The sequence below is a fragment of the Monodon monoceros genome, unplaced genomic scaffold (genome assembly GCF_005190385.1).
Source record: "Monodon monoceros isolate NGI ecotype Baffin Bay Population unplaced genomic scaffold, NGI_Narwhal_1 Super_Scaffold_8, whole genome shotgun sequence".
In the NCBI taxonomy this organism is placed as follows: Eukaryota; Metazoa; Chordata; class Mammalia; order Artiodactyla; family Monodontidae; genus Monodon; species Monodon monoceros.
In genome coordinates, this window is record NW_021703785.1 from 13,186,988 (window position 1) to 13,209,424 (window position 22,437).

Below are 22,437 nucleotides of genomic sequence, written 5' to 3' on the forward strand. Positions count from 1 at the left end.
ATCACAGGGAGTCAAACACTGTTCCAGGTGTGAGATTGTTTCAAAGCCTCAGGCAAAGATTTACGGTTTTCTCTAAAATGTCCCACATTTTTGTTTGTTTGCTGAAAAGAAAGAGAACAAAGTAACTTGCTGGTGACAAAGGCCACACTTCCCCCCTAAGAACAGTAGGAATAGCCTTTCCAGAATGTTTAGTATTGCCACACAGAACATGGCCAGGGGCCTCAAGCAAAGGACCCAGTGACTGGGCTCTCCAGGACTGGAGCTCTCCCAGGACAGGCCACACAGCCTCTCCACTTGTATTTGCAGTGCACAGTTCGTCTTCATCCTATAAAAATGGCTTGTTTGCAAAGAAACAAAAAATAAGAACCCACAGATTCTCCTTCTGGTTCATGCAGCCGGTTCCGTGTGGATAAACATCAAATACATTTACTTACTGACTGAGACTTCCTTTTTCACCTACTTCCGGGAGGGTTTGTGGCAGGGTCAGCTTTAAACTTTGTGTGAAATAGGACAGCCAGAACGGAAACCAGAGCAGACACTGCGGGGTGGGAGCAGAGCAAGTAGAAGTTTCCACATCCCAGAATAGCTAGCGACCTGTCAAGCACTGACTTGCCTCCGTTAAGTTCTGGGCGCTGAGGCACCAAAGGACCACATCGGCCTCCTTGGAAGGGTCGTGCCTCTGACAGCCTAGGTGATTATGCAGGTGAAGTGTCACTTTGAGCGCTGTCCTCTCCTGCGTAGCTGCACGCGACTACCGGTCCCCTGTCTGGAGGCCTAGGCAAGGCTGGTTTATGACTAGGATAGGTGTGCCGTGAAATCTTAGCGCCAGCCTACTCACCAGCAGTGTCCACAGCCCTCTCTCCTCTCTGGCCCTGCCTTCCCTCCCAGCTGCCTTTCTCGGGAAGAAAAAGAGTCTGATCCATCTCTGTGTTCGGATGTTGGCTGAGAAGACCTTAAGATATGACCTGACCCAAGGATTTTTGTTCAATTACCTGTATCTAAAATCAATTTATTGACTAGCTATCAGAGCCAGGAAGTACAGAGATGAAGAGGACAGAGGGTCTGAGCGTGAAAACCCTCGGGCCCAGGCCACCAGGGCTCCCAGGCTTAGAGGACCCACTCTGTTCCTCCTCCAATCCTGCCCCTCCCAGGCCCAGGAGGGATGTACCAGCTGAAGCTAGTGAACTTCCCTCCTTCTGCTTCACGTTCTGGGGACCCAGCACCCCAGATTCCTTGCCCAAACAACCCGCAACAGCATGTGGGGCCTGTGCAAGCCCTTCCCCAAAGTCCCACCAGGTCTGGTAGGAGTTCATCCAAGGGGTGAACGTTGGGGGAGAGATGACCACGGCTTGGACTTTCGGCCTGAGCTGTCCACAGACTTGAGACCATCTCCCTCTCAGTGTGGGATGGAACAAGGGGTGGGAGGGGGAGTGGGCTGGTCAGCAGGGCAGGGCCTCTACTAGAATGCTTGTCCTGGTCCTGAAAACGCGGGGATGGCCTCGTGATTGGTCAATCTGGGAGGCGATGGTAGAGCAAAGGTTAGATGCCAGCAGATCCCAAATCTAGAATGGGTTTCTTTCTGCCAGCAAGGGGTTAATCCACGACCATTACCTAGTTCTCATTGTTTACGGGAAGACTTGATCATGAGCGGCCGGTGAAAGTGTTCGAGAGTCTGATTCTTCTTGTCTATCTAAATTACTATCTCAGGAGGCAAAGCAAACCAATTTACCTTGAGGCTTTCATCAAAGAAATCCATAGACAGTCCCGGAACCACGTGCTAACAAGATAGTGAGTCCTAACGCAGGAAAACGAACCAAAAAGCCAAACTCAAACTAAAAGATAATTGCTTCATGATAAACTCCCACTTGTTCAGGCTAAAGAATCCAAGGATAGCAGTATCGGGGAACATGCAAATATTCTGGTTAACTGAATGTTAAGTTAGAATTATCTGTCCTCACAGAATTAACCAGGACAACATTAAAATTATACATAATACGTCCCTCTTTCTGTCACTGAGTCAGTAATTTTGACAGATTGCCTTCCCCACCTCCCACCCTACCTCCAACTTTCTTTTCCTTTTCCCCCCTTTTTTTTTTTAATTGCCAATATGTATTTAGGGTCTCTCCTTCAAAGATTGGCTAGGAAGTAGAAGTAGAACAAGAGGGTCCCAGTTGTCCCGTCCTTGTTATGACCAAAGACAGACCCACAAGAGCTTTTCCTTAGGGGCCATCAGCAATGTCCCTGCAGTCATGGCCTCCTGTATATAGTTTATGGCTTGACTGCTGTGGTGATGCCTCAATATTAGATAGGACTCTTCTCAACTGTTGTCATCAGAGAGAGTGGCACTCACCAGAGAATTCCCTTTAGTTAAAGAATTCAGTCTTCTCCACTCTCCCTTCTGCACTGGGGGAAGAACAATAGTTGCCTACTTAGCCAAAATGGTCGTCTTGCTATATGAGGTCCTCCGCCTACAGAATGTGCAAATCCCTGTTGTCATTTAATTTCTTCCTTTACCTTCTTGGTTAACTCCATCCTTATCCACTTGATGATCCCCTCAGGCATTTTCCCCCCAGACCATTTGAGAGATTTCTCCAGGAATCTACGTGACTGTAGAATATAGGACAGATTTGATAGAGAGCCAGATGACAGCAAAGAGTGTATGCAGTGGGGATGATGGACTCTAAATGCCCTGCTACAGAGCATGTACTTTGATCTTAAGGACAACAGATCACTATTCACAAGATTGAACGAGTAAGGGACATGACCATGTGTTTGAAAAGGCAGAGTCAGGCCAACAGGGAGGGTTTTAGAGGTGGGGGGAGAATTCTTGCATGTAGAACTTGGGCTTTGTGTTGAAGTAAAGCTGACTTCAAATCCTACTTTCAGGGACTTCCCTGGTGGTGCAGTGGTTAAGAATCTGCCTGCCAAAGCACGGGACACGGGTTCGAGCTCTGGTCCGGGAAGATCCCACATGTCGCGGAGCAGCTAAGCCCATGTGCCACAACCACTGAGCTTGCGCACCACAACTACTGAAGCTCATGCGCCTAGAGCCCGTGCTCCGCAACAAGAGAAGACACCGCAATGAGAAGCCCACGCACCGCACCCCCACTCTCTGCAACTAGAGAAAGCCCACGCACAGCAACGGAGACCCAACGCAGCCAAGATAAATAAATAAATAAATTTATTTTAAAAAATCCTATTTCCAATATTTATCAACTATGTATCCATTAGGTGCTTGCTATTCACTTTCTCTGATCCTCTATTTCCTAATTGGAAAAAGCCATAATGCCTCGCAGTATTGCTGTGAAGTTTAAATAGGTATAAGGAGCTCCTACCGGCAAACAGGATGAGACAGGAGGCAGGTCTAAACCAGGGCAGTGGTGGTGGGCATGGAGAGGAGGAGATGGGCTTTGGAGACAGCGTCACCGGGATGGGTAAGAGGAATCGAGGGTGGCTAGGTGTTGCATCTTGAGTGACCCGACAAATTGTACACCTCATGGCTGAGTGGGGGTTAAGGAAGGACAGAAGAAGAACAGATCTTTTTCAGATGGAAAAAGGGCAGACAATGAGTTTCATTTTGGATAGTTAAATTGAGAGAGTGAGTGGAAGACATCTAGGTGCCGGTGGTGATTAGTTCACTAAAAACAGGGCTGTCTAGAGAGCACTGCCTATTCGGGACTCATCAGAATGTAGGCCCTTATGGTCACTATGGAATTTGCTTGGCTGGCCCAAGAGGACAAGTTGGATCCATTCTCTCATTGATTCTTTCACCTACTAATTCATCAAACATACGCTGGGTGTCTCTTATAAGCCATGCTCAGTGATGTTAAACAATGGTGAACAGGCAGAAGTTGTCCCTGACCCTCAGAAACTTATCCTATCCTAGGGTAGAGGATCTGAGATGGCAACAGATGCCCCAGCCCTTCAATCCTGTGTGGCCAGGACCCCAAGCCTGTGTGTGGACTGGATGCCAGGTTGCTGAGTGGGGCACAGAGTGGAGTATCACTTGTCTGTGGTTGTGAGTCATGGCACAAGGAGGAGGGAAGACAGTCTTGGCAAGAGTGTCTGAGAACAGAGCAAAATGCAGATCTGGAATAAACAAGGTACAACACAGGACCAGAAAGGTGGAATGTGCAGGTTGAGAGGGTTGAGGCTGAAGAGATTCCCTGATGTATTTCCGGTGAGGGGAGGCAACAGTCTTTTCCGGTGAACCTGTTACTTAGCTATAGGTGCTAAAGTGATTGCTGAAAACAATCGGAAATTAGTATTTTGGATCAGAAGGACCTTATTCTTTTAAGTACCTAGCATTGTGCCTGGTAGAACATGCTTAGCGAATGTTTTATAGAATGGAAAGAAAAAGGAATAATACAATGAAAGAAAGGAAGGAAACATTGGAAAGAGTTAAATTATGAGTTTTAGAGTTAGAAGGTAATAAAGATATTGTAGAATCTCTACTGACACTATACTGAGTCATAGAAATTTTTATGGGGGTAAAAACTTGATAATCTGAGTTTGGGGACTGCTGAAAATTAATGAAACCATACTCTGATGACTTTGAGTAAAACTGGTCACTAGTAACTCTGTGATGGGCAACATCAGAACACTATGAGTTAATTGTGTACCTTTTCTAAATTTCAGAATCTCACCTAGGGGTGGCTTTGTCTCCTAGAGAGCAAAGAAAATGACATTAGCAGAAGATCATGACTCTTCAGCGGTGACTGAGCTAATACATCGTCCTCAGTGGCTTCCACCTTCACGTGGGGAGTAGTGACAAGGTGGCTGGGGGGTTACCGGCTGTGACCTGCAGCTGCGCGTGTGAGCGTGAACCTTCAGCAGTGGCTTCTTAGAAGAACAATGATACATACAATGATACATATGCTTCTGCTTAAGACTTAACCGGCAGGCTTCCTGGCAGAGCTTCTGGCAGTGATGCCCTGATTTGCAAGGACTTAATGACTTGTCATTTAATACCTGCAGGTACAGAGACAAGAGGGGAGGGTATATGTACATGCCTGTATCCCCAGAGAGAGTGAGCACCATGGATTTGTGAAGGCACTGTCTTGCCTTTCCAGAAAAGAATTCTTTATGCTATGTTTATTCAATAACCGTTACTTTGATATCAACATTCAGTGTTCTTACTCAGAACTATTTAAAAATTCTATTCTTCAATTTCAAAACTCCTGCTATGTACTACAGAAGATCATCTTCTTCCCTCTCTCCTCTTTTGTGTATATTATGATGGGTTTAGTTAGTCATAAGTTAAACTTGAAAACAATTGTACTTCTAGAGTTCTGATAAAATTTTCACTCCTTTAATTTTCTCTTTTTTCCTCATTGAACAAACATATTATTCACAGGAACAGATGACATCCTGAAAGCTAGATGTCCCCATGGCTTTCAAACACCAAGATGGGAGGTCCCGATTTCCTCTTCATCGTCATATCTTCTTTTCCCACATGCAACAACTGTTTGAATAATTTAAATGATCAGATATGCAAGCATCACCCAGAAGTGTGAGGACTTTGAGTTTGAAATAGCTCAGTATTTCCAGACTAGGATAAGAATAACAGTGTGCCTAATTTACATTTTCTTATCTCTTTTTGATATAGTTATAATGGTAACTGTAGTAATGGTTTAACAGCAGCAACGACAATGTAAATCTCAAGCCCCAGAGACAATGTAAATCTAAGCCCCAGATTACCTCTAATCCAGGGTTCTCACTTCAGGTAATTAAAGCCAACAACTGGAAGTAGGAAGAGGGAAGCACTTAAGTGTAAACGACTTCAAATCACACAAAGGAAAGTCAAATAAATATGGTTGGATTCTTAATATTGGTTCCAAGGAAATCATAGCTTATCAGGACAATAGAACATAAGACAGAAAAGAAGCATAAGTAGTAGAAATCATAAAATGAGAACATCAGAGGATAGCAATCTAAAAGTCATAACAATGCTCAAACTAAAAGACAAAGACTCAGACCATGTGAAGAAAAATGAAGCTACACATTAATTGCAAATTACAAAAATTTGAAAATAATGTTAAAATGAAAGGAAAATTTAAAACAAAAAGTATTACATGATACAAAGGGGTCATTTTATATTGGAAATGGTAGCCCCCTCAATAAAAATATGGAAGTCGTAAACACTAAATAACAAGTCACAAAAACATATAAACTAAAACTTATGAAAGGATACAAGCACAGTTATAGTGGGAGATTTTAGCAGGCACTCTGTCTTCGATAAATTAAATATTTATATATATGTGTATATGCACATATATCATAATTTAAATGATTATATACAAGGATATATATGCAATATATAGTCACAGTATACCTTACATATATTTTTCTATTATATATAGAGATATTTCTATAGCTATATAATTTAATAATGCAGTACATATTCTTTTCAGGTATCCATGAAATTTTTACAAAAATTGTGTACATACAAAGCCCCCAGAGAACCTCAGTACAGTTCAGAAAATAGAAATTGTGCAGGCAGAACTACCTGACCACATGTTGATTAAGAAAAACAGGAATAGAACCAGTACCCACCTCTTTGCCCTGGAAGTGCGCTTGTGACCTGTTTCTCCAGGACATCCATCCTTTCTTTCCTCCGGAACTGTTCTCAGGCCTTCAGATTTGGGTCTTGGACTGGAACTACACCACCAGCTTTCCTCGGACTCCAGCTTGCAGAGGGACTTCTCAGCCTCCAAAATTGACCACGTGGTTGACAGGGTCTTAGTGCTCCAGCTGGGTGTCAGGCGTGAGCCTCTGAGGTGGGAGAGCCAAGTTTAGGACATTGGACCACCAGAGACCTCCCGGGCCCACGTAATATCAATTGGTGAGAGCTGTCCCAGAGATCTCTGTCTCAATGCTAAGACCCACCTCTGCTCAACCACCAACAAGCTCCAGTGCTTGACACCCCATGCCAAACAACCAACAAGACAGGAACACAACCCCATCCATTAGTAGAGAGGCTGCCTAAAACCATACTAAGTTCACAGAAACCCCAAAACACACCACCAGACGTGGTCCTGCCCATCAGAAAGACAAGAGCCAGCCTCATCCACCAGAACACAGGCACCAGTTCCCTCCAACAGGAAGCCTACACAACCCACTGAACCAACCTTATCCACTGGGGGCAGACACCAAAAACAACGGGAACTATGAGCATGCAGCCTGTGGAAAGGAGACCCCAAACACAGTAAGTTAAACAAAATGAGAAGACAGAGAAATATGCAGCAGATGAAGGAGCAAGGTAAAAACCCACCAGACCAAACAAATGAAGAGGAAATAGGCAGTCTACCTGAAAAAGAATTCAGAGTAATGATAGTATAGATGACCCAAAATCTCGGAAATAGAATGGAGAAAATACAAGGAACGTTTAACAAGGACCTAAAAGAACTAAAGAGCAAACAAACAATGATGAACAACACAATATATGAAATTAAAAATTCTCTAGAAGGAATCAATAGCAGAATAACTGAGGCAGAAGAACAGGTAAGTGACCTGGAACATAAAATAGTGGAAATAACTACCACAGAGAAGAATAAAGAAAAAAGAATGAAAAGAATTGAGGACAGGCTCAGAGGCCTCTGGGACAACATTAAATGTTCCAACATTTGAATTATAGGGGTCCCAAAAGCCTTGGTAAATTTAAGAAAATTGAAATTGAATCAAGTATCTTTTCCGACCACAGTGCTATGAGGCTAGATATCAATTACAGGAAAAAACCTGTAAAAAATACAAACACATGGAGGCTAAACAATACACTACTAAATAACCAAGAGATCACTGAAGAAATCAAAGAGGAAATCAAAAAATACCTAGAAAAAAATGACAGTGAAAACATGACAACCCAAAACCTATGGGATGCAACAAAAGCAGTTCTAAAAGGGAAGTTTATAGCAATACAGCCCTACCTCAAGAAACAAGAAAAATCTCAACTAAACAATCTAACCTTACACCTAAAACAATTAGAGAAAGAAGAATTTTAAAAAACCCAAAGTTAGCAGAAGGAAAGAAATCATAAAGATCAGAACAGAAATAATTGAAAAAGAAATGAGGAAAACGATAGCAAAGATCAATAAAACTAAAAGCTGGTTCTTTGAGGAGATAAACAAAATTGATAAACCATTAGCCAGACCCATCAAGAAAAAAAGGGAGAAGACTCAAATGGACAGAAATAGAAATGAAAAAGAAGTGGCAACTGACAGTGCAGAAATACAAAGGATCATGAGAGATTACTATAAGCAACTATATGCCAATAAAATGGACAAAGTGGAAGAAATGGACAAATTATTAGAAAAGCACAAGCTTCCAAGACTGAACCAGGAAGAAATAGAAAATATCAACAGACAAATCACAAGCACTGAAATTAAAACTGTGATTAAAAATCTTCCAACAAACGAAAGCCCAGGACCAGATGGCTTCACAGGCGAATCCTATCAAACGTTTAGAGCAGAGCTAACACCTATCCTTCTCAAACTCTTCCAAAATATAGCTAAGGGAGGAACACCCCCAAACTCATTCTACAAGGCCACCATCACCCTCATTCCAAAACCAGACAAAGACGTCACAAAAAGCAAACTACAGGCCAATATCACTGATGAACATAGATGCAAAAATCCTCAGCAAAATACTAGCAAACAGAATCCAACAGCACATTAAAAGGATCATACACCATGATCAAGTGGGGTTTATCCGAGGAATGCAAGGATTCTTCAATATACACAAATCACTCAATGTGATACACCATATTAACAAACTGAAGGATAAAAACCATATGATCATCTCAATAGATGCAGAAAAATCTTTCGACAAAATTCAGCACCCATTTATGATAAAAATCCTCCAGAAAGTAGTCATAGAGGGAACTTGCCTCAACATAATAAAGGCCATATTTGACAAACCAACAGCAAACATCATTCTCAATGGTGAAAACCTGAAACCGTTTCCACTAAGATCAGGAACAAGAACAAGTTGCCCACTCTCACCACTACTATTCAACATAGTTTAGGAAGTTTTAGCCACAGCAATCAGAGAAGGAAAAGAAATAAAAGGAATCCAGATTGGAAAAGAAGAAGTAAATCTCTCACTCTTTACAGATGACTTGATACTATACACAGAGGATCCTAAGGATGCTACCAGAAAACTAATAGAGCTAATCAATGAATTTGGTAACGTAGCAGGGTACAAAATTAATGTACAGAAATCTCTTGCATTCCTATACACTAATGATGAAAAATCTGAAAGAGAAATTAAGGAAACACTCCCATTTACCATTGCAACAAAAAGAATAAAATACCTAGGAATAAACCTACTTAAGGAGACAAAAGAACTGTATGCAGAAAACTATAATACCCTGATGAAAGAAATTAAAGATGATACAAATAGATGGAGACATATATCATGTTCTTGGATTGGAAGAATCAGCATTGTGAAAATGACTACACTACCCCAAGCAATCTACAGATTCATTGCAATCCCTATGAAACTACAAATAGCATTTTTCACAGAACTAGAACAAAAAAATTTCACAATTTGTATGGAAACACAAAAGACCCCGCATAGCCAAAGCAACGTTGAGAAAGAAAAATGTAGCTGGAGGAATCAGGCTCCCTGACTGCAGACTATACTACAAAGCTACGGTAATGAAGACAGTATGATACTGGTACAAAAAAAGAAATATAGATCAATGGAACAGGATAGAAAGCCCAGAGGTAACCCCACGCACATATGGTCACCTTATCTTTGATAAAGGAGGCAAGAATATACAATGGAGAAAAGACAGCCTCTTCAATAAATGGTGCTAGGAGAACTGGACAGCTACATGTAAAAGAATGAAATTAGAACACTCCGTAACACCATACACAAAAATAAACTCAAAATGGATTAAATACTTAAATGTAAGGCCAGACACTATAAAACTCTTAGAGGAAAACATACACAGAACACTCTATGACATAAATCACAGCAAGATTGTTTTTGACCCCCCTCCTATAGAAATGGAAATAAAAGCAAAAATAAACAAATGGGACCTAATGAAACGTAAAAGCTTTTGCACAGCAAAGGAAACCATAAACAAGAAGAAAAGGCAGCCCTCAGAATGGGAGAAAATATTTGCAAATGAAGCAACTGACAAAGGATTAATCTCCAAAATATACAAGCAGTTCATGCAGCTCAATATCAAAAAAACAAACAACCCAATCCAAAAATGGGCAGGAGACCTAAATCGACATTTCTCCAAAGAAGATATACAGATTGCCGACAAGGACATGAAAGGATGCTGAACATCACAATCATTAGAGAAATGCAAATCAAAACTATAGTGAGGTATCACCTGACACTAGTCAGAATGGCCATCATCAAAAAATGCAGAAACAATAAATGCTGGAGAGGGTGTGGAGAAAAGGGAACCCTGTTGCACTGTTGGTGGGAATGTAAACTGATACAGCCACTATGGAGAATAGTATGGAGGTTCCTTAAAAGACTAAAAATAGAACTACCATATGACCCAGCAATCCCACTACTGGGCATATACCCTGAGAAAGCCATAATTCAAAAAGAGTCATGTACCACAATGTTCATTGCAGCTCTATTTACAAAAGCCAGGACATGGAAGCAACCTGTCCATTGACAGATGAATGGATAAAGAAAATGTGGCACATATATACAATGGAATATTACTCAGCCATAACAAGAAACGAAATTGAGTTATTTGTAGTGAGGTGGATGGACCTAGAGTCGATCATACAGAGTGAAGTAAGTCAGAAAGAGAAAAAAAATACCATATGCTAACACATATATATGGAATCTAAAAAAGAAAAAAAAAAAAAGGTCATGAAGAACCTAGGGGCAAGATGGGAATAAAGACACAGACCTACTAGAGAATGGACTTGAGGATACGGGGAGGGGGAAGGGTAAGCTGGGACGAAGTGAGAGAGTGGCATGGACATATATACACTACCAAATGTAAAATAGCTAGTGGGAAGCAGCCGCATAGCACAGGGAAATCAGCTCGTTGCTTTGTGACCGCCTAGAGGGGTGGGATAGGGAGGGTGGGAGGGAGGGAGACGTAAGAGGGAAGAGATATGGGGATATATGTATATGTATAACTGATTCACTTTGTTATACAGCAGAAACTAACACGCCATTGTAAAGTAATTATACTCTAATACAGATGTTTAAAAAAAAAAAGAAAATTAAGATTAAAAATTCAAGCATAAATGTAAGATTAATAGCTGAAAACAAAAATTAAAAAGTGGAAAGGTAAAGTAAAATATATAAAATACATGTGTAAGTGGGAAAATAAATATATTATTGAAGGGAATGATTACAAACAGGTTTTGGAAGAGATAAGCAAACAGAGGGAAAAGTCCCTCTGAATAGAAAAGGAGTGAAAGTTAATTGTGAAAAACTGGAGGCTCAAAATAGAAAATGTGATGAAGGGCCGAGTAATGGAGAAGCAATAGAAGCACAGACTCAAAGGAGATTTCAACATTTAAAAGCAGACTCGTTTCTAGAAGCTTGACAGACTGAGCCAGCACAGATTCCTCTTACATCTACAAACAAGTAGAAACGTTGGATAAAATATGCCAAAATAACCTTCCAAAACATAGCTGAGCTCAAAAGATAGGAAGTCTGCAGGTGGTAGAACAAAGAAGAAACACAGCAGAAGGCTGCGGAGGCTAAAACTCGGGGGTCCGTGGCAAGTCTAGGTCCCCGGAGAGCAGAGTCCATGGTAAGTTGTGTGTCAAAAGCTGACTGAGGTCACACCTGTGGGGAGAAAGGGCCACAGGATGGGTTGGAAGCAGCCCGTGAACTGAGATGCTTTGCAGTGCTGTCCTCAGCTGAGCCTACAGGGCGTTTTGGAGCTGAGATGTCGCCAGTCAAAAGACCTGACCTTTAGCTCCACAGCAGAGTCATTCTATATGACCTGTTCCCAAAAGGTGGCATGACCTTGGGGGAGGGCAGGTCCTTGAGAGACTCAGCTGGGAGCTGTGAGCCTGCAGCCAGCAACCCCCAGCATCTTGGGGAATGAGAGCTTCACTCCAGGGCCAGGAGGGTGGTTTTGGAGATATGCATATAATTTTCTTTGATGCTATGGATAATTTTTATTTATTTCTTTTAGCTCCATCTATATAATTTTGACAATCTTGAATAATTTTTCTTTCCGAGTTGTTGGGAAGGTACCATCAAGTGGCCCACTGTCCTCTCTCCAACGGGTGTACAATGACACTTAAATAGATGCTACTTATGTACAAATATATTCACTTCAGTGTTACTTACATCAGTGGAAAAATTGAAAATGAGCAGAATGCCCCCAAATATGGGAATGATAAAATTATATGCGGCTATTAAAATTATGTTTTCAAAGAATGGGTACTAAGATGTTAACCTATGTATTTACATGGCACAGATTGTGTGATTCTCATCTTCTAAAACATTTGTTCTTTTAAATGTTACTCTAATTGTTGATGCATAAAAATAGGAAAGAAAATAGATCGAAATAATGGCAGAGTTCGGCTCTATAATTTATGGACATTTCAATGCCTTGTATTTCCCAAGTTATCTAAGATCATATATTACTTTATAATCATAAAAAACAAGTTGTTTATAAAATAAATAATTATGCTGAATTAGACTCCATTAATTTGCAAATATATATTTGATAGGAAAAGTGATCTCTGAGAGTGAAACAGTACTATATTGCGAGCAGATTTTCAATAATATTTTTGACATTTTTTTCAGTCTTATTTTCAAGGTGAATGAGAGAAAGAAGTAAATCTTGAGTATTCCTCAGTCCTACTCTAACTTGTGTGAGGATTTTCTTGGAAAAGTCCCCCATATGTCTCCGAGTGTGTGTGTGTGTGTGTGTGTGTGTGTATTAAACTTCTGTCTTTTGGAGCCTTTCATAAGACGACTCCAACTGCATTAAAGTCAAGTTCCCTTTGCGTATGATTCTCACTAGATAGAGGAACGTGGTCGAATGACATTTTTCTAAGGCTCCAAATCTCACTAACCCACAAGCAAGAAAGGAATCCGCAGTTCCCACTTTTACAGAACAAAAAGAAAATGATAAATTGTTTCAATCAAGGGATTTTTGAATGAACGAACTTCTCTCCTAGAAGTTAATTTTGTTTCTTTGCTTGTATTATAAGAGCTAGTCATTAAAAAAAATCTGCAAACCATGCACACTGAAACTGTGGAGAGACCCATATTAGATTTCATTATTGCTTGTGTTTTCTTCCTCTCTGTCTCTCTCTCTCTGCCTTTCCTCCCTTCCTCTTTTCTCCTTTCTGTTACCTTGAATTCCAAACTCCTTTCCTCTAATTCCTGTTGTTTTCTTCCATCACTCTTAAATCTTTTCCCCCTCATCATCTCCAGGTTGTTTTCTGCATTTCACAGTGAATTTCCTTGTGCCGGGTGGGCAGTGACCAAGGAGACTCGCTGAGAACCATGGTTTTAGAAGCTCATGTGTTTGAGAGCCTGTAAAATCCTGCCTGGCCTCAGAGATTTGAAATTGCTTCAATCTATATTTTCTCTGTCTTTTATGCTTTTAAAGTTTCACATCCAATATGCTTTTAAAGTTTCACATTTTTATCCAAAGCATGGATTCTGAGAATTTGACAAAGCTGATCCCCTGTATGCAATTTCCATAAATCCCTTAAAGTATTTAACCCGCTCTTCTCCTTTTGTAAAAAATGTCTAACAAAATCACAGGGGAAAACAGTTGTTCTCGACATCACAACAGTTTAATACATTAACTTATTCATTAAATTGTGCTTCACATCAATGGGAATCCTCAGTTCTACAAACTATCATCTTTAAACAGCAATAAAGGTTGATAATGTCACAATACAATCTCTGAGTACCCAAGTTCATACATATTATGGCACAGAAACAAAAAGAAATATCTCTTAGGAGAAATCATTTACTATCTATTGGATAACTATCTTTACGTCTAAAATGGGGCACCAGATAAAAGTCCAGATGCTTCTTTCCAGATGCTTTTTCATTTTGGATACGTTAAATGAAAAATAATGCAAGCAAAACCCAGAAAGTACTTCTGGGGAGGGAGATGGGCAGAAGGAAGGAAAAGAAAAGATGGCCACATGATAAAAAAAAAATGACAAGTTGGTGGAAGACAAATGTGCCAATGACTAAATCATACACATTCTGCTCCCTCAGACAGTTTTCCCCAGCAAGAACTGAAGCTTTTCAGCACTGACATCTGGCCCTTTGATGAATTCCCACAGTGCAACAGAACGTGTAACCCACAGAGGTTCCACTTAATGTGCCAAAGGATGACAGTTGCAGTCTCGTCCATAAACGACTCAGAACACAGGCTCAAGAAACATCTGTGCTTCTGTGTTCTCAGATCCATAGTTTTGTTAGATGACCTCGAGTCCTGGCTTGGAAGTTCAGGGGCTTTTGTCTTGCAGATGTTGCTGGTGTTCATAGCGAGGCCAGTCCTCAGGAAATCTCAGCACCTCTCCAGGGTAGGTTGGTTCTGTAGATGTGTTGTGAAGATGGGTCCATGTGCATTCTGGCTACAAAACACACAGGTCTCAGAACCCGCCCACTTGCCCAGAAGGGCTAATTCAAAGTTTTATGGAGTTCGTTCAGATGCGTCCAGCTGAATGTGGTGAGGGAAAGCAGGCTTACGTCCAGTAGCGATGGAGGGAGGGGGTTAGAAGAAAAGCCGGAAGTGCTTTGGAGAAAGAACCGTTGCATGCTTCACAGAGGTGACACTATTGGGTAGAGTCATCAGACTCAGCCAGCCCCAATACCCACCTGCAGACTTTCAGCTGGAGCTCTGCTGACCAGTGGACGTATAGTAACTATGGAAAAGAAAAACCTTAGAGACACAGCTGTGATCAGATCACAGTACTCTGCCTAAGTCTGACCCAGCTTTCTCTTTGCTCCAACTCCAATTCAGTCCCTAAAACCATCGCAATGCTCTGATCCTGTCTCACGAGCCTCATGCCTTTTCCTGCTGTTTTCAGTGGCCAAAAGAATCAGTCCACATGGCTCCAGACTGCCCTTGACCCTGAGGATAGAAACTACATTAAGTTACTTTTCTGTGTTTCCATATTCCCTGGCACCTACTTAATTCCTCATCTTTCCACCTTTGAAAGGCCTGCCCCATTTTAGAAGGCCTACTTTCCTCCACAGTTACCCCTACTCTCCCAAACCCCACCTCTGCATGATCCCATCCTACGGGCGCTGCTTCTCAGCTAGAGGTCAGGGATGGAGAGGAATCAGATGAAACCTCTGTGCGAAGATGTTAGCTCATGACGACTTAAAGCATTTCCTTTCCCGGGCAAATGTGCAAAGGGACTCATTTAACACCAAATAAAATCAAGAACCCAAACAGTATGTTGCTGATAAAATTCCACGGACCTGGGGAAGAAGTAGAGAAGAAGGGAGATTTTTTGAGCAGGAGTTCTATTGATCTCCCATGAAGCTTCTCTACTCAGGCTGCAGGTGCTTGAGTGGTCGTGCTTCGAGATCTCCCTGCAACACTGTCCATCTCTTGGACATTTCACTCCTAATAAGAGGGTCTCTCCCTGGAGGCAGGGGGTTGAGAGCCAACTCTACCCCCCTCCTTGGCACTTTCTAAGTCGCTGCAGCTCCATGAGAAGGTAAGAGAAGATATAAATCAATAAAGATTTAGATTTCATATTCTTGCTATTCTCGATCCCAATACTGATGATGGGCATAAAGTAGTAGAAAATATGAAGTCAGAAGACTGGGGCTCTGAGCACCTGTCTTGTTAGTAAGCTAGACGCTTTAGGAAATCATTCATCATCCCTGAATCTCCACGTCAAACTGTTGAATGGGATTAATGAATAGAGGTCCTATTTTACATGCAAGAATGTAGTAAAGATCAAATGAGATACTAGATGTAGAAATGTTTTGAAAAGCATTAAATACTATACAAAGTTACAAATTTCAATCTTAGCCTTTGCAAAATAGATGACGAAATAGATGACATTGAAAAGCACTTGAAATATTTTTCAATTTCCTTTTGTGTCAGAGACTGATAGCTTTGATCAGTATTAATTTTCACATTGTTTCTTTAATAACAGAACCCTTATATGTATCAAGGCACATCGCAACCAATAATGATGACATTTCCTGGCCTTCTTTGCAGCTAGATGTATCTAATGGCTAGGTTCTAGCCATTGAGATGTGACTGGAACTGATATGTACAACTTCTCTCCACTTCCTCTCGGCTGTCTTAAATAAAACTGAGATGGCAGGAACTGCAGTAGCCATGTCGGACCTTGAGCTGGAAGCTGTACATTAGTATGAGAGGGCCTGGGATTCTGGTAAGATCACACACGAGACCAGTTTGTCTTTAAAGCAAGCAATTGCTTCAATCTTTTGAAGTCACTATTATTTTGAGTTTCTCTGTTAAAGCAGCCAAGTAGGAATCCTACTTAATGGACTTGTATTTATTTTTTAATGATCTTTGCTGACCTCCTTGCTAGGTCTATCTAGTAGATCTTCTCCCCCATATTCATATGACCTCCGGTCAGACTTTTGAACAAGTCCTTATATTTCAAACCCTTGATCAAACCATTTCTGACACAGTTACCTCCTTTAGAGGATAAGGAACAGATTTTTATAATTTTTAACAACATACGTGATAACCTTAACTGTTGCCTAACACTGATTGCTAATGTTAGCAATTATTAGAAAGAGCATTCAAATAATTCTCAGGGCAGGTTTTCTCTATCTGTCAGAAGTAGGTTGCCAAAAAGTTAAAAGGAGACAGAATATATAGTATGTACCTCAGACCTTAATAATAATTTAAACACACACACACACAGACATCTTATCCCAGTGTGGTTACTGGAGTTGCCATTGCCAGAGAAGGAAAGGAAGGTCTATCTGGGAATTGTAGGAGCTGGTAGGACACGGAACTTAGGGATTATTGATTGATTGCCTCTTCTTGGCTTTTAACACGAATGTATCTGGAATTGCTTTGGTTTGGGGTCTTAAGGCTGCTGGCTTCCCATGGATCCTTAGGCCCAGAGGCCTCCTGCTGACTGACATCCCTGGCCTGAGCTGAGCATCACTTGGCATGTAGGTGTGCAGCTGACTTTCAGAGAACAAACTGCGTCCCCACCTCTTCATTTCTATCAACATAGGACACCAGGGAGAGGATAAGTATGCTGTTTTAGAATGAAATGATACGAGGGAGGAAGCTCGTGTCTGTCTTTTTAATTTGCTCAGCACTGGCCTCGGGCCAATACCAAGAGATGGTTTCTCCTCTGAACATCCTGATATCGGGTCTCCAGTGGAGGCCCATACATCACACCTTCAGCATCAAGGCCGAGGAAAGCCTTTTGATATAAATCCCGAGGTGCCTAAGGAACAGCGTGAAGTTAGCAGAGGCTGCCGCCAAGTCTCAGCTATGCATGAATTCCCTGCCAAAAATGTAAAGTGAGTTGAAAGGAAACAATCTAAACGCTTTCTAACTTGTTTTGATTTTCCACATGACAAAACACTGGATTGTTACTGTGCGTGTGTGTATGCATGTGTGTGTATTCGTGTGTCTGTTTCACACCGACAGTCAGAACTGTCTGCAGCCCTGCCATTTCTAAGCAGCATTAGATCCTAGCATCGAAATGGGAAGACAGAGAAAAAGCTGCTCGTGAATCCCAGCTGCAATCCTCCTTCCCCCACTACCTCAGGAACAAGTCATCAGGATGGGAAACACTAATATTTTGTGAGCCTCATCTCTACCAACTAACAAGCGATAGTTACTCGGCCCCTTTATCTCACCCCAACTATGGCTCAAAAAGTACAATTGCCTATAACATCATCAGTGTCTCAGCTCCTTGATGGGTCAGTGATTTGGAAGGGGCTGGACTCACCCAAGGCAACATGGCTCTGGGTCCCTGCTGGCTTGGTGCTGTCACACTCACATGGGTTAGAGACAAACCCTACTGGGCAATAACAGGTGGCTTCTAGCATGATGGGCAGGAAGCTTTTATCCCATATGGAAAACACGATGGAGAAAAAAAAGAGCTTGCCCTTTGCAGTCTGCCAGACCTAGCTCACAACGCTTGGAAGCTATTTATTGTCCGTGGTCTCACTTTCCTCGTCTAATTGGGACTAATACGATCTACCTTCTTGTGACTAGACCTGAGGTATAAAAAGGGTCTCCCAAAGTTTCTGGCACAAGGGAGGCCCCAGGGATGCCTTTCCCCCCAAGACAGATGAAGCCAAGGCCCGTGTAAGAAGTAGCTAAGCCTCTTCTCCAGATCTCTCTTTGATGGAGACACTGGGTTCCCCTCTGTGCAGGCGAGCACTCCATGAACGCTTGTGAGTTGATTAACTCTCAACCCCAGAGAGAGTATTCTGGAGGCTGAGACAAGGCTTATGTAAAGCTGGCTTAAACATCAAACATGTTAGATATCAATGAAATAGGCTTTTCAATCTCATTTAGGGGTTTCACTCATTTTGCCTTCAGCTCCTTGAAGGGATTGATCAGATCAATCTGTTGTGAAACTTTCTGCTCACTCTGATCTCCTACTAAACGCTGGGCAAGGATTTTCTATTCCCTCTGCCATAGGCCTCCCCTTATTACTCGAAAATTTTGTGTTATTGTAGTTGCGATTGGGAAAAGGTGAGAGTAAGAAGCGCTTAGCAATGCAGCACATTTTTTGGTCCTGTTGTAGCCACACTCTCACAACAGAGATCATGTGAGGAGAAAGTGTTATCAGGCCAGAGATATTCGAGCTATCGGGAGGTAGAGTCTTTCTAAACTCCTGGGATAACCACTCCACTGTGTTCCATGTCTCGTGGCCTAAATCAGTTATTTTTTAATTTAGTGACCTTGACTATATTTTGTATACATGCTAGCTGAGTTCCTATTCTTCAGGCCAAATTCTTTTTAAACGTCTTTTCCTCTGTGACAGCAGTGTTTCAAACGTGGTGGTCCTGTACCGAAGAAGATGACTGCTCCACAGAGGTAAAACTCTGAAAGAGTCCTTAGAAAACTAAGGCTCTGTAGCCAGATTGGAAATGCTAGACATGTAGTTATCCTCCTGCTTTCCCTGCCCCCGTTAATTTATCATTCATTCCTTACGCTGAAAATAAAAATTGGTAAATGGTGATCTCTGTAGGCATTCGTTAATAAGCACGTTTTCTCCCGAATGCCCCTACCAGTGTTCATTTCTCTGAGGCATGCCTGTCCTGAATCTACTAGCCTTTCCTTAAAAGATGGGGAAGGAAGCATGGCTCAGGGCTAAGATGCAGGGGATGTGAGTCTCCAGTGTTGGTCAGTAGCAGGGTAATCTTGTTGAAAAACAACTGTAACAACAAAACATGTTTACACTACTTGTGATTTAACCCACATTCAAATAGAGTCCAAAGATGACAGCCAAGTGCCAAGAGAGAGTTGGCGTTAAACCTCATCTAAAGGCTGAAAAAGCCTTCTCTTCCTCTCTCTTTAAACAGCAGTATTTCCATTAAAGAGGCAGTATGAACAGATCAGTTTCAGCAGAACACCCAAGCCATAATTTGACTTTTCACGTGTGCCTTGGTGGGTTCCAGTTGCCCAAACTATAACCTATGCCGCCGCCGCAAAAAAAAAAAAAAAAAAGATCCCAAGGACTCTTTCCCTTTTGGTGCTTCTCCCCTTGACCTTCTAAAGCGGTCTATTATTGGATGCATTCCTACCCTACTTAATATCACAGACTGAAAAATGTCAGGAGAAAAAGAAGAAGACGGATCATCTCCAGCTGGATAAAGGTGAAGACAAAGAGGAAGCAGGGGCCCCAGTCAAGCCACCTACAGCCAGCCAGACGTCCTCAGCATGGTCCCACATTCTCCAAGGTAGGGCAGTGCCCCGGTTAATGCTCCCCCTCCTGTGGAGAGGAGGGGAGGGCAGGGGGGTCACCATCTCACCACCTGGCTGTTGTAGTCCTCCGTGACTGCCCCCTCTGGGTTCCCGTCCTGTCTGGGCCACCGGCGGCCCCTGTGCTCCCGCTGCAGCCTCCGCTCCCCGCGCCTCTTTTGCCGGTCCCTCTGGCGCTCCAGCTGCTTGGTACGGTGGTAGCGCTGCTGGAAGAGATCCTTCGCGTACGCGTACAGCTGCACGTCCAGGAAGTTGAGCTCCTCGATGCGCTGGCGGGCACCCTCGTTGATCTCCACGTTGGAAGCCCGCGTGACGTTGAACTGCGTGAAGGGGGAGATGAACTTGAGGTTGAATGTCCTCTCAAAGAGAAATTGCGTCTTCCGCTGGAACTCCGTGAGCCCGAAGAAAGCCATGTTCTTCAGGTTGCTCTTGGCGCTCTGCAGCAGGATGGCGTTCCTCTCGCTCTCATTCATGAAAGTCAAGTTGTAGCAGCCCACCAGGCTGAGGTCGGCCAGCATGCGCACCTGGCGGTTGTTAGCCAGGTTGTAGGTGCAATCCATGAATTCCCGTAGGCTGACCCCAGACCAGTCGTCCCCGGGGTAGCAGGTAGGCAGCTCATCGGGGGTGGGGCTCCTCCCATCGCACACGTGGAGGGAGGTTTTCCACGTGGCCCCTCTCTGGACGTGTTTCCACTCGCTCAGGTACCGGGACACCGGATCCCGCAACATGGTGATGTAATAGAAATTCCTGGAAGAGATTAGACGAAGAGCGTCAGTCCGCCGTAACTATAACCCTGGGACCCCGCGCCTCTGTAGCGTCTGTATCAGCATTGACTCAATGGGTTTTTCTGCCAGATGGTCACGTGAGAATATCTGCCTGGATTTGCACCTGTCGGGCCATGTTCCCCTATGTGCGTGTTTCTACAATACAAACACGCATGAATCGGTTTTCAGTACTATTTGCTGGGTTTTTTCTTTCTGCTCCAGGGTGGGGAGGGGCGGGGCTGGGGGAATCGATCAGCAATAATTCATTCAGCAACCATTCACTGTTCAATCGCTACCAGCAATAACAATACCTTACATTAAGAGAACACGCCATGTTTACTGAACGTTATCACCCATCTGATATTTTATTTGATCCTTAAAAGGAACTTTTGTAGTAGACACGGGGGACTATTTGATAGGGAAACAGTGCAAGGGGGTTAGGATGATTTACCCAAAGTCATGTGACTAGAAAGAGCAAAGCTGGAAGCCAAGTCTCCTTAATCTTTCCTGTTCACAGGGGTGTTCTGGGTTAAGAGGTGGGTGGGGTAGGGGAAGGATGTGTTGTGTGTGGAGACCAATATTTACCGAGCAGTTACTGTGTGCTAGAAACTGAGCTGGGTACTTTATGGATACTGGCACAGATCACCTTCAACATAACTTTGTAAAATGGGCTTTATCACGACTTTTTTAAAAAAAGCTGATAACACAGAGACTGAGAAAGGTGAAAAATACAGCCCAAGATCCTAGAGCAAATTAATACTTGATGCAATAAAATTTAGGCCTATTTGATTTCAAAGCTTCTGTGCTTTCCTGGGCACCATATTGATATTTTAAAAACAAAAATTAACTAATATTTATTGAGTGCCTACGAATTGTCAGGTGTGGTGGTTATTATAATCACAGGTCTCATCTCATCTAATGGCATCTATTGGAACATTGAGAAGAGATACATTTTATAAATGGCTAGCTTCAGAATGATCAGGTAAAGATTAGGGCACCACTGGCTCAAAAGGGCAAGAGAGGTGTGAAGAGGCCAGAAGAGATGTGGAAAAGTCGACACAGATAAAGACACAGCAGTATATATGTGTTAGCATACGGTATTTGTTTTTCTCTTTCTGACTTACTTCACTCTCTATGACAGACTCTAGGTCCATCCACCTCACTACAAATAACTCAATTTCGTTTCTTGTTATGGCTGAGTAATATTCCATTGTATATATGTGCCACATTTTCTTTATCCATTCATCTGTCAATGGACACTTAGGTTGCTTCCATGTCCTGGCTATTGTAAATAGAGCTGCAATGAACATTGTGGTACATGACTCTTTTTGAATTATGGTTTTCTCAGGGTATATGCCCAGTAGTGGGATTGCTGGGTCATATGGTGGTTCTATTTTTAGTCTTTTAAGGAACCTCCATACTGTTCTCCGTAGTGGCTGTATAAATTTACATTCCCACCAACAGTGCAGGAAGGTTCCCTTTTCTCCACACCGTCTCCAGCATTTATTGTTTGTAGATTTTTTGATAATGGCCATTCTGACTGGTATGAGGTGACACCTCATTATGCTAACACACATATATGGAATCTAAAAAAAAAAAAAATGGTTCTGAAGAACCTAGGGGCAGGACAGGAATAAAGACGCAGACGTAGAGAATGGACTTGAGGACATGGGGAGGGGGAAGGGTAAGCTGGGACGAAGTGAGAGAGTGGCATGGACATATATACACTACCAAATGTAAAATAGATAGCTAGTGGGAAGCAGTCGCATAGCACAGGGAGATCAGCTC

General features: G+C 42.4%; 1 protein-coding gene across 1 annotated transcript in view; it reads right to left on the reverse strand.

Moving 5' to 3' along the window:
• Positions 1–19,318: 19,318 nt before the first annotated feature.
• The window catches only part of HS6ST3 (heparan sulfate 6-O-sulfotransferase 3), a 652,782-nt gene continuing 649,663 nt past the window's right edge, over positions 19,319–22,437 (reverse strand). The window contains exon 2 of the mRNA XM_029210572.1: positions 19,319–20,632. Coding sequence (XP_029066405.1) covers positions 19,924–20,632 — 709 coding nt within the window. The 3' untranslated portion in view covers positions 19,319–19,923. The remainder of the gene's footprint in view (positions 20,633–22,437) is intronic.